This window comes from Trachurus japonicus, chromosome 5, assembly GCF_045865225.1.
Source record: "Trachurus japonicus isolate A0001 chromosome 5, Traja_1.0".
NCBI lineage: Eukaryota > Metazoa > Chordata > Actinopteri > Carangiformes > Carangidae > Trachurus > Trachurus japonicus.
Genome location: NC_140911.1, coordinates 14,592,072 through 14,605,497, shown reverse-complemented (window position 1 = coordinate 14,605,497; position 13,426 = coordinate 14,592,072). Strand labels below are relative to the sequence as shown.

Genomic DNA, 13,426 nt, shown 5'->3' with positions numbered 1-13,426 from the left:
AAGATAAAAGGCACAGCCGTCGAGAGACTGTGTCACCACAGATCCACTGCAGCCACTATCACAAATAAATAAATAAATCAACATCTTACAAACACAATTGACAGAGATGAGGCGCGATTTAATTCACTGAAATCCATACTTAGCAAAGCAGTTTTCACAGACTGTCTCCATTATTAAAGTGAAGGTCCACATCTGACCTGTGGAGGGCGGCAACACGCTCCTGCTGCGTCCAGTCTGCCGCCGCCGCGACGTCAAGGAGAAGAGGAAGACGTTGCCAAACAAACATGGCGGACGAGCAAGTGGACGGTGACAGTGGCGCCACCGGCTCAACCCAAAACTGTGACCCGCCAGGAGGCTCAGAAGAGCTACCGAAATCAGCTGACGGTGGTGAAAGCTCGGAGAAACCGGAGGCTCAGTATAACCAGGACCTGAAAAGCATCCTCGCCACTAGTGTTTTAAACTTAGAGAAGCTCGACGTAGACCTGTACAGGTAGCTGTCTGAACTTTGTCGCTTTACTGTACTTGAGCCAAAATAAATAAATGTTGTATTCATGTCCCGTCGGGATTGTCGCCTCCCTGTCTTAGGGCGTTGATGTCAACGTCTTTAAGTTGTAATAACGACTGATAAACTTGATATAAATGCGGATGTCTCTTGTCGGAGGTTATTTCTAAATAGAGAGTATTCATTTCCCCTATGCAGTTCACCATGTTTCATCCTGCTGCAGTGTCGCATTAAAATAAGAGATGTTAAAACATCTCTCTGTATAATGCAACACAGTGATAGGCTACACAGCATCACAAACCACAGTCCAATAAACCTCTGTAGCACAGTGTCAACACAACCTAACATTTTCTTTCCATAAGAAGGCTAATTGCAAGAGTGTTCAGTTCTGCTGTGTGTTTTAATCTATGGTTTTAATAAACTGGTAACTGTATGCTGTTTTCTTTCTATTTTTCTCAGAGGAACACATCACTGGGTGCCTCGAACTCAACGGTTGTTTGGGGGCCAAATAGTCGGTCAGGCCCTTGTGGCCGCAGCCAAATCTGTCAGCGATAATCTCTACGCCCATTCTCTTCATTGTTACTTCGTAAGAGCAGGTAAGGTGAACCACCTTTCTACAGAATGAACTGAACAATGGACCACAACTGTTTCAAAGCGATCAACATCATAATTAAGTGGATAATGCAGGAATCAGCCCACAGAAACTCCCATGTACTGTTTTTCCACACATGTGTTTTGTGTTGTTTTTCAGGCGATCCTAAGGTTCCAGTGCTCTACCAAGTGGACCGCATAAGAGATGGCCGCAGTTTCACAGTGCGCTCTGTGAGGGCCATCCAGCATGGACAGCCTATACTGATATGCCAAGCATCCTTCCACATGCTGCAGCCGAGCCCCCTGCAGCACCAGTTCACCATGCCGGTGGTCCCTCCGCCTGAAGACCTCCTCACTGCGGAGGAGCTTATTCATCTTTATCTCAGGTAGAGTAACAAATGCAAGTTAACTGTGGAAAAATATAGGCAAAAAACACACACTCACACAATCTAAACTGACTTTTGTCAAATAGAAGTGAATGGGATTTTATGAGTGGTGCTTGAAAATTACATCATAATAAACTCAATAGTGTTTCCTTCCAACATCTGAGTCTCATTTACTGTGAATAATCCACAGGCCTGAGGAGATGTACATATAAGCGGTGAAATGAATGGAAATATGCAGATGCAGTCGACTGTAGCAGCATGCACAACTCCAAGATGCTAATATATCTGGTGTGGAGCTAAATATGGAGAAGACTATTTATCCATGAGTGCCAGCATTCTGTTTGTTCTCTTTAAAGAAGCAGATGTGAAAGTGTGGTGAAGTATAAAAACTGCATCATTTTCTTCATTAATCATTCAAAGAGCAGAAATCTTTGAATGAGATCACAAGAGTATTGTAAAACCTTTCTGTGCCCTAGTGCAATTTTATGACTTTAATTTGAGTGCATTTTTTTAAAACCCCTTGTATTGTATTACTATCAGAGGAACATCAATAGGGAACTTAATATTTGGTGCAGGAAGCAGCTCAAAGTACATTAGAGGATGATAATTGAAATATTATGATTTTGACTGGATCTTTTTCCAAGTCAGTACTGAGACTGCGACTGCTGCATTTTTAATAGATGATGTAAAAACTGACTCCAATTGTAATCGAGATAGGAAATCAGAGTACATCCACAGATTTCTGTGGACCCTACAATGGTTTTGAAAATGAACACTAATCAAATGCAATGCTTGGAAAAACAGAGGACAAAAAAACATAACATAGACATATTTTGTAATCTATGCTCTTCTGTTTGCCGCTCATTGGAATCTAAAACCAGGCAATCTGGAGCAGTCCTACTAAATATGCTGACTCATGCTCTATTATATAACTGCATTTGCTATACAAGTTCATTAATTAGCCTGCAGATGATCCGTATGTCTCTTCTGTTTTTTGTTTTGTTTTTTCACAGTAAACCAGACCTGGCAGAGAAGTCAAAGCAAGGCCTTAATAAACTGCTGGCTAATGAGGTCCCCATTGAGATAAAGCCAGTCCACCCACCACACTTCTACAGACTTGCTGGTGCAGAGCCAAAGAAGCTGTTCTGGGTGCGAGCGCGAGGATATATTGGTAAAATGCTCATACTTATTCACCCCACGCTTTGCACATATGGGTGGTTGACATATAAGCCGAAAAAAAGATTTTTTTTAAAACTTAAAATATTATCCCTGAAAATTACTTTTTTGTGTCGTCTTGACTCTTAACTCTACACATATACATGTGTTCTTGAAGATTTTGCATCAAAATTAGCATTTTTTCATCAATTTGCTGTATCAGTGCCTTAAATTGTCATACGGTGTGACATGAAAGCTATGTTATATAAAATGAAAATGGGGTACTTTTTTCTTTTCTAACTGACTGCATCATACATTTTAATCATGACTGATTTGATATTAAACATTTCCTTCTGAAAATGTATTATACTTTGGATTATTTTTCAAAATTATCATACAAAGGATGACATCGCTCCTCAATCTTTCAAGATATTTTAGAATAATTCTGTTAAACCTTGTAATAACTCTAACATAATGCTTGAGACTCTTGGTAGTTCTATTTTCCTTGTGGTCTATGGATATTTTCACAATTTATCACTAACAAAGCTGTTTTATTGTCACAATTGTGAGCGTCACACCAAATGACATGAGTGTCACACCACATGACAAACTGCACCAAAAATGCAAAAAAGTGTATTTTATGTATTTGACATTCAAACAAAAACAATTGAGGACATATCTTGTAATAAAAAACTGATTTTGGGCACAGGTTACACGGGAATTCCAATTGCTGAACTAAAGTCTTAGAACAATAACATCATCCACAAAACCATGGTCCAATATTGACACATTACATTACATTGTGTACTCAGCATGAATTAGCATTTAAAATCTACTTATGAGTTAATGTGAATATTTTATGATGAAATGTTAACATTTCTACATTAGGACAAAAAATTATCAACACAGTTTTGAAAAAAACATCAAACATTTAACATTATTTCCCAGTCGGGGGTGCTCAGTGGTCAAGTCGTTAGACAATATGTCCCATGTTGGCATACGACTGAAGCCCTGATTGCCACTTCGACTCCTGACAGAGACGATCCTTTCCACATGTCATTTCACCAGTCTCCTTAAATTTATTTTTAAATAGGATCTGTTAATATGCACAGCATGGCAAATGGTAAAATATGGTTACATGAAATATAAAATTGGAATGTGAAATATTATTTGTATAGATAAAAAAATCTAACATCAAACTTCTTAAATTTGTGTGTTTTGTATATTTATTTATATTAATATTAATGCAAAATAAAGTGAATGTCATATGGTGTGACAGATATGTCATATGGTGTGACTTAGAAAAACCGTCACACCGTTATGACAAAGTGTCACACCACATGACATTCTGCTCAGTTAAGTTAATATATTAGCCAACTAAAAACAGCAAGCCTATAGTTATCATGTTATTCACCACATGGCAGCAATACTTTTTAAGCATTAATAAGTAATATTTGTGAAAAATAATTTATTTTTCATGCAAATAATGTCACACCATAAGACACAAAACATTGACCACTATTGATGATGTCAGATATATTGCTTTTTAAATAAAAATCTAAAAGGCAGAACTCACCTCTTGACCTGGCATACCACTCCAGAGATGTTACTGTAACTTCCTGATTGAGTGTGGTCCTCTTTATCATTAAGATGTCCAAATTATTGCCCATTCAAAATATACAAAATAGTGTCACACCGTATGACGCCCATTTTGCGGACAAAATGTATTTGGTCAAAACTTGTTTGGACATTATGCACAGACATCAAATCTTTCTGTGGGCTTTAAAAACACCTCATTATTTTATATGCATTGTACAACTATCAAATATTTATAATTTATTTGGAAATATGCTCTTATTATTAAGGTCACACATATGCCGGACAGTCACACCGTATGACATTTTTGATGTTTGGATCAAAATTCTGAGTAGAAATCTTAATACACCACCAACAACTTTGGTATTATTGTACTATATCTTGTCAGAGGAACAACATTTACATATATATTCTTAAAAAATATAATTTTTTATCAGTATGTGACACCCGGACAGTCAGAATTGTGTTATTCGTCAACCACCCATATGCACTACATACAGTATACTTCAGACTACACTGCATAAGGGTGTAATTATTATGATCAAGTTTTCTGTCTGTGTAAACTGAGAGGTTGTGAGCATTTGGTTGAAAACGGTTTTATTGACACATCAAAAATATCTTTCATCAGTAGTGAATCCTTGTTTTAAACCGGTTGTCTCATTTTGCAAGAGACCTGCACATGCAATTCACACACATATAATTTATGCATTGACAGGGACACACAAGAGGCAATTAAAATGGATACAAAGAAGATAAATTACACATTTTCTAATTAAAAAATGCAAATGTGGTTACAGATACATAGATGCCACCTTTTAAAAGTTAGAATGAAATGAGAGTGTAACTTACCTTTTGGGGCTTAATCCATCTGTAGTGTTTGAAACCATTTTTTCCAAGGTATTTGTGAACAAGAGGTACAGCTTTTAAGTCAAAATGATGTGTGATGAGTTGTGCGAGTGCTGTGTTTAAATGTATTCAGAGAGCAGAGATAACCATTAGTTTTTGAAGTAGAGCTAAATAAATGATATACACTGCTGTTCCCCCTGTATTTGTTAAGGATGACTGCCCTACTTTTACGATGCAACGAGGAGTCTTGTTGTCTGTGATGAGGCACAGTGTATATGGAAATCGGCAACCCGAACTGTTTGCAAAACATGAGCTACATAATACGTTTTAAGCCAAGTTTGTTGATGCATATTGTCTGTGTGTCTGTGCAGGTGAAGGCAACATGAAGCTGCATTGCTGTGTCGCTGCATACGTCTCAGACTTTGCATTGCTGGGCACTGCGCTGTTGCCTTATCCCAACTACAAAGCCAAGTTCTCCGCCTCTCTGGACCACGCCATGTGGTTTCACTCCACTTTCCGCACTGACGAGTGGATGTTGTATGAGTGCGAGAGCCCATGGGCAGGTCAGTATGTGGTTCATTTGCAGTCTGCTGGATTTCATTTGTTGTGTGCGCATCATAAAAATAATGGGGGTCGTAAATATTGTTATATTCTAAAATAACTACTATCTGCTATTTAACTGGTTATACTGTTATCAGATGCTTTTGTATTCTCAAATATTCAGTATGTATCAGGCTGAAAGGTCCAGTATTGTTTGATTCAGTTAATTAAGAAGAAAAAAAAATACAGAAGGCTGCTTGACTTGGCTTCAAAATGACCAAAATCTGTATATTTTTCAATATATAGAATTTTGTGGTCTGTTGTGGCCCATTTAGTCCATCCTGCATTTGTCTAACAAGGTTTGTATTGTGTCCCTTAGGGAGCAGCCGGGGACTGGTTCAAGGGCGCCTGTGGAGGAGAGATGGGGTGCTGGCTGCCTCATGCTCCCAGGAGGGCGTCCTGCGAGTGTCACCTGTGGCTGTGCCCAGCAAACTATAAGCACTTTCCTTACATTCCTATCCCCACATTCCCTATAACATTTTTTAACCTGTCTTAATTATGTGTAAATTAATTCATATACATTTGTATATAGACATAACTTTATTTTCTGTCTTTTTATTTATAAGAAGATGCTAAATTTAATTTAATCTCCAATCATTAAAGAATTCTATGGTAATGGGTGCATGTGTGTCATTTGTTAGATGAGGCAAAAAAAAATGGATTCTACTAAGTTGGATAATCTTTCATGCTCCAGTTATAAATTAAAAAAAAAAAAATACAAAGCATGGGAGTTGTTTTTTCAGGCATCACTCAAACAACACTGACATTATATCAGTAATCAGCTTGTAATGTTCAAGTCGATTCGATATTATTTGTGTTTGATTGTTTCTTTCTTTCTTTTAAAATGGACCTGGAGTCTAATAATAAAGTCTACCACTACTATTATTAGTATGCTAACTGTGTAAAATGGCCACAGTAGTAAGTTGAGGAAAAAAACAGAGCCTTATGTTATATTATTTGTGTGCTATTCTATCACAATGATCTACCAACAGCTGACCTGTGGATTTTCTTAAAAAGTGTAAAGCCTTTGGATGAGGGAACAGGAAAATAGGAACAGAAAATGATTTTATCATTGGGGAGTGACAGAAGTAGCATTATGAGCAAGCAGGAAAGGAAATGTGAAGTGCAATCATTAAAGAGCAGGGGAATCGGGGAAATGTGCAGCCTGATCCTTAAGATATAAAGTGACATTACTGTGGAGCATGACATGACAAAGATGGACAGATTGTTCCACCTGCAACTAATGTCTACTTTGGTCTGTGGGTTTTTTTTTTTTTTAACAACATGACAGATTTGCTGAATACATCATGCATACTGTATGGTTGAATGGCTCGACATATAACTGTGCACTTTCCGTGTTCAAAATTATATTTTTTTGTTTTGGACATGACACTTTTATTCTGAAGGTTTCCGGCCGGAAACGGAGCAGCCTGAGCGTCTCCCAGCCCCAGGCCTGTCTGTCTGTGTCCCATCACCAAGTGCATTGTAACTTGTAGAGCTAAACTGTGACATTAAATCGGCGATGCCGCGGGTATATGTCGGCAAGCTTAGCTATCATGTACGAGAGAAAGACATTCAAAGATTTTTTAGCGGTTATGGTAAATTATTAGAGATCGACCTGAAAAATGGGTAAGATCACCTTATCATCTGTATTAGCTAGGTTAGCTCATCTTCATTCAACGTTAGTCCTGAGGTGAGGTCCTATGTCTCAATAAAGGAAGAGCATTAAATGGCAACATGACAGCCTCTGGTCTCGTTATACTATGAACGCAATGGAAGAAAAAAAAATCAGCCAAACGGCTTGTTATTGTTTGCTAACGATAAGGTGACTCTAGCAGTGTTGACCTGTGCAGAACTGTAAACAAAGCTAGTGTCGCTAATGTTTACGTGAATGCAGTTGTGTGGCCAACGCATCTGGATCATAATGAGCTGATTATCTGTAAATTGTGGGCGAATTTATTATTTACTTTTCGATTCGATCTCAGACTGAGGATCACAACATGTAAACAAACCAAAACTGCAATGGAGGTAAATGTCACGTGCATCTCGTTCGGCACACAGCTGTGTGTGACGTCAGTGTTGCACGAAAACTGTCAAACTTGAAAATTTTACATTCACACTCTTTGCAATTAAATGATAACGTGACTTTGTCCTTGATTAAATTAATTTTACCAGATAGCAGTGTTGCACAATTACTTTGTTTCCCAAAAATAATAATGATGTTGGGAATTGGTTTAACTGAAATATATAAACTAATATTGCTAGTTTTTTTTTTTTTTTTTTTTAAATAACTTCTTAAAGGGATAGTTCAACATTTTGGCAAATAGGGTAGGTTCATTACCTTTGATTATCGGTGCATGTTGTTATGAGAACCACAGGGCCGAGACGGAAGCTGCTCAGCAAACACAATGGTGCTGAATGGTACAGGTCACTTAATTCATCAGATACACAATCCAACAACTCCAAATGCTCTCATGGAGAAGTTGTGACATGCACATTCACCATGCTATGAAATAATGATATAACATTACCAGACAGAGTTATATTCCAGACACGGCTGCTGGGCGAAGTGATTTCAAAAGCACAAGTTGTTCCGAGTATTTGTTTCAAGGGTAAATAAATGATTATTTCATAGCATGGTGAATGTGCAGGTCACAACTTGTCCACATGAGCGTTTTGTCATTGTTGGATTGTGTATTTAATGGGTTTGATGAAGGACAGGGGACCATGTACCGTTCATCTCCATTGTGTTCGCTGAGCAGCTCGCGTCTCTGCCCCGGGGATCTCAAAACAAACATGCACCGATAATGAATAATAATAATAATGAACCTACTCCTATGACTATAGGGATTATGGCAATAGGCCAATTTTGCAAAATGTTAAACTATCCCTTTGAAGGGATTTGACGCTTTGGCTCATGGATATAAGGTTGGTGACAGTAATATGTGATTGTTTTTACATTAGACATTGTATGGATCTGATAATGACTGAATGTGAAGTGAATCATGAAAAAATAATGACAATTTCCTGCTTTGAATCTTGCACACTGATGTCACACAGGTACGGCTTTGTAGAGTTTGAGGACATGCGCGATGCTGATGATGCTGTGTATGAACTCAACGGCAAGGAGCTGTGCGGAGAACGCGTCATCATTGAACACGCCCGTGGACCGAGGAGAGATGGATACGGCTATGGAGGGCGCAGTAAGTTCAGCACATCTAGGTATATGAGAAAGTTGGGGTCTAATTAGTCTCTCTTCACTAGTGCAACATAACATTGGTCCTCACTGACTTTCCATACAAAACGAAGGTATCAGTATACATGTGACATATCCCACCTCACATTGTGGGTATTAGAAACCTGTTTTCAGTATACTGTAGCCTATAATCTTTGGTAGTCATTATTTCACATGTGTGTTAAAATCCCATTATTAACAACAGTGATTAAAGAGAAGGTAAGACATTTGAAGCTACAATGTATTCTGTTTGAAGTCAACATTAACAAAGTGCTTAATGTTTTAATTTGAAAGAGTCCACTGCGGGCTGAGTCCGAGTCCATTGAGGGTAAAGATGACTGCCTGACCCGTTTGGCCTGGGCTTTCCCCTTACAATGTGTGTGTGACCTTTGCCATTTGACCACTGGTTGACATAACCGGAAGCCATGATGACAGCATCCTTTTCCAATAGACCAGGGTGATGGTGAGGAATCCTGTTGGTTTTACTGTTGCAAGACATATTGCAGAGGACCAAGCCAACACATGATTCAGCCATTGATTCGGCTTCCAGTGCTCTGTAGTAAATCAGAGAGTTTTTTGGTAGGTGTCATCTTTGTCTTCTTACATTACAAATTGAACTTCATGTTTTCTGGCTCCTCAGCTGTTAAAAACAACAAATCCAATTTTCAATCTTGACACTTAAACTGTCATATTTTACAACAGGGACAGTAGCATCCTGCACCAATCAATGGCACTGACAAAAGTAGCCCATATGATCCTACTTAAAAGTAGTGGAGAATACAGGGGAGACCACACAACTAGGAGTTGTTTTTTGGTTCCTACATTTATTTCTGTTTTATTTCAATTTATGTAAGTACATTTTAAGCTGTGGTCACAGAATTTATTAATATTTTTAAGAAAATCAAGAAGAATGCTGTCTAATTAAAATTGTTTTGAATCCTGGTCTACAGGGCATGCCCAGTTTAAATGATCCCTAACTCCATAACTGTATTGAAACTCAACAGGGCCCTGGGTCCAGAGGAGGTGGACTAAAAACCATCCTTAATTAATTGTGTTATGTCTCTGAAAGTTGACAGGGTTTGACAGTTGGTAGCAGTCTATTAGTGAATGAAAATAAGAGGCTCAGGCAGTTTGGAGCCCTCACCTCTCCAGAATTTGGTGACTTAAATGTTTTTCTTCCTGTCCTCTTCGAAGGTAGTGGCTACAGCAACTGGAATCGCACCGGCAGGGACAAGTACGGGCCGCCTGTACGCACTGAACACCGCCTCATTGTGGAGAACCTGTCCAGTAGGTGCAGCTGGCAGGACCTCAAGGTGAGAGGTGATCCACAACTCATCAGGATACAGACTCCAAGATAAATGTAGATACCAGTAAATTCATTTGAGTACTAAAATTGAGTGACTGTTTATATGAAATAGTTACATTTCGTGGCACAGTGCAGCCGTTAGCGCTATTGTTTGGGTTCTCTCTGGGTTAGCTGGCTCTCACCCACTCTCCAAAGACATGCATATGAGGTTAAGTGGTGACTCTAAAGGTTTGAATGACAGTGTATAGACTGGTGATCAATCCTGGGTGTACCCCACCCACACCCAATGTCAGCTGGGACTGACAACTGATATGGGTGAACAAGGCAAGGCAAGTTTATTTGTATTTCTCATTTTTACAAATAGTTTGCCTCAAACACTTTGTTGTTTCGCCTGTTATTAAACGCAAATCTTGAATAGGTCTCCGCTGTTTTCACATTTAAAAAGGTCTTTGTTGTCTTTGTACAGAGACAATATGAGATTTGCTTGTAGCCACAACACTTAAAAAACCCACTGTAACCTATTTTCATAGGCACACCAGCCTCGCTTTCAATAAAACACACTCGTTCCATAATTGCGATCAGTGAAATAGCCTATATGAAAACAATAAAATACAATTTAAAAATGAGAGAAAAAAAATCCAAATTCTTCGACATATTTAAACTTGAAAAAAAGAAAGAAAAAGTAACGCAATAGTTACTTTCCCTGGTAACTAGTTACTATTATAGTGAAGTAGTGGAGTTACTAACTCAGTTACTTTTTGGGAGAAGTAATTAGTAACTATAACTAATTACTTTTTAAAAGTAACGTTCCCAACACTGCTTGTTTGTAAATCCAATACTTAACTGCTCTGTCTATATGTAGCACTTTAAAAGTGGCCAGTAGACAGTTTTCCCATGCGTCAAATGTCCTGGAAAATTATTATTATGTAATGGGTGTGGTTTAAAAAACCAAAACAAATGTTTGCATTGTCCTATGATAAATTTAAGCATGTAAGTCTTATTTCATAGATAAGTTAGAGGCATAGACTGCACATCTTTAAATCCGACTTTTTGGGGTGAGAGAGGAAGAAACAGGAAGAAACTGGTTAAATGTACAAAATAGGGTACAACTGTTGAAAAGAAGACTTGAATGATGAGGGATGTATTAGCCTAGTGTATGGCATAATATAATGACATGTCTGTAGCAGCTCAAAATGTCCTGGAAAATGATTTCAAGAAAAGAGTGGGAACCCTAGAACATCAATAGAACCTAGATGTGTGTGAAATAGGTAGCAACAATTCATATTCACTTTATTTGGTCTCTTGTAGCGTGTTCATCTGATGCTTTGGTTTTTTCGCAGGATTTTATGAGGCAAGCAGGTGAAGTAACCTATGCCGATGCTCATAAAGGCCGTGCCAACGAGGGCGTCATCGAATTTCGGTCCCGTTCAGATATGAAACGAGCTTTAGAGAAGCTCGATGGGACTGATGTCAATGGGAGGAAGATCCGTCTGGTGGAAGACAAACCACGGAGCAGGCGCTCTTATTCTGGCAGCAGATCCAGGTGAATGAAGTCAGATATGATCCCTGATGATACCTTTGAGTGCCAGTGTAGGCTCTTTGTTTTCTTTGGTTTGTTTTCTTCTTCACCTTTTACACACACACACACACACACACACACACACACACACACACACACACACACACACACACACACTATACCTATTGCGCAGTTTACTAGGCTGCCCTAAATGCCTAGTAAACTGTGCAATAGGTATGGTGTGTGTGTGTGTGTGGGGGGGGGGATACATTTTTCTAAATTTTTATAGAGTTTTTAAATTATTGTTTTTAATTTATTGTCTAGCTGTATTTTTGCACCTGGGATTGTGACCAATTTCGTTGTGCTTGCGCAATGACAACAATAAAGTCTAAGTCTAAGTCTAAGGTTGACATGGTGAACCCACAGGTCTCGTAGCAGACGGCGCTCTCACAGCCGCAGCCGTAGAAGCAGGAGTTCCCACAGCCGTTCCAGATCTTGTTTACGGTGAGTCCAGCACTGGGCTCACACAATCAATGGCCTAAACATTGCCTGGAGAGATGATTACATAATTTATAATTTAACAATAATAGCTTCATTTGTTAAAGATATAGTATAGTAGATTATATAGCATTTAATAATGTAATTGTTTTTCAAAATGTTCTTTCTTTCACAGTTCTCAGTCTCGCAGCAAGCGCAGGTCTCACTCCAGGTCAGGGCGTAAATCACACTCGAGGTCAAAGAGGAAGTCCAGTCACTCTAAATCTCCAGAGAAGTCTCGCTCACACACTCGCAAATTGCACAGTCCCTCTAAGAGCAAAAAGTCCCGCTCTCGCTCAGACACTCGCAAGTCGCGCTCCAAGAGCAGATCCAAAGTCAAGACAGAACGTGAATCCCGAAGTCGTTCCAAGGAGAAATCCCACAGCAAGAAGTCTCGAAGCCGCTCGCGTTCCCACTCAGAGAGTAGAAACGAAAAACACGCCTCAAAATCTCCACTCCACAGGGACCATCAGCTGTCCAAGTCCCCAGCCAAGCACTCTGTGTCCCGCTCCAGGTCTCGCTCTTGATCCTGGTGTGCCTCTTTCTGTAACTATGTAGGCCTACTGAACAAAATGTCAAGACAGTGTGTATCCCAGGCCTGTGTGTTTGATGTGTTTTGAGATGTTTACAGATCAAAAATGATTTGTACCTTTTGGAACAAATTTGAGAGGTCATTATTATTATTATTATTATTAATAATATTTTATTGCCTTTTAGTTTTTATGATTATCAGAAAACTGTGAAAGGGGTATTACTGACGTTACTCTGTGGGAACAGTAGCCTATTTCTCTTGTTTTGAATGAACACTTTGAGTTCAGCAGTTGGAAGCAGGGTCAGGTGTTGCTTCATATTTTGATAACATGTACTAAAGGTATAATTCACAGTTTGCATGTTCTGTGATGATTGTTTTTACCTGTTTGCCTTATAAAATCCCCAATCTTCCTCCAGTAGGAATGACATTTTGAAGCAATCTGCAGCATTTATTTCTAATATCATTGGAATAAAATAACACGAAATGAAATGAAAATCCAGAATCTTAATCTTTCAACAACATTTGTATAAGTAGCCTAAGTATAAAGACAACTAGTTTTTCTTTTATCACTCAAATGGTAAAATAAAAACATACATACATACATTATACTACTTAAAAAAA

The 13,426-nt window shown here is 38.6% G+C and overlaps 2 protein-coding genes across 2 annotated transcripts; both read left to right on the top strand.

Moving 5' to 3' along the window:
- Window positions 1–259: 259 nt before the first annotated feature.
- On the top strand, window positions 260–6,286 carry acot8 (acyl-CoA thioesterase 8). Its single transcript, XM_085776480.1, has 6 exons — window positions 260–490; window positions 962–1,098; window positions 1,254–1,479; window positions 2,493–2,650; window positions 5,448–5,639; window positions 5,996–6,286. Exons 1-6 carry the CDS (start codon window positions 285–287, stop codon window positions 6,112–6,114), a joined length of 1,038 nt encoding a protein of 345 aa, XP_085632606.1. The 5' UTR covers window positions 260–284; the 3' UTR covers window positions 6,115–6,286.
- An 812-nt stretch (window positions 6,287–7,098) lies between these two features.
- Window positions 7,099–13,285, top strand: LOC146987264 (serine/arginine-rich splicing factor 6-like). The gene is made up of 6 exons (XM_085776479.1): window positions 7,099–7,305; window positions 8,737–8,879; window positions 10,106–10,224; window positions 11,558–11,760; window positions 12,163–12,240; window positions 12,410–13,285. The coding sequence occupies exons 1-6, from the start codon at window positions 7,199–7,201 to the stop codon at window positions 12,798–12,800; spliced, it is 1,041 nt and encodes a 346-aa protein (XP_085632605.1). The 5' UTR covers window positions 7,099–7,198; the 3' UTR covers window positions 12,801–13,285.
- Window positions 13,286–13,426: the final 141 nt, after the last annotated feature.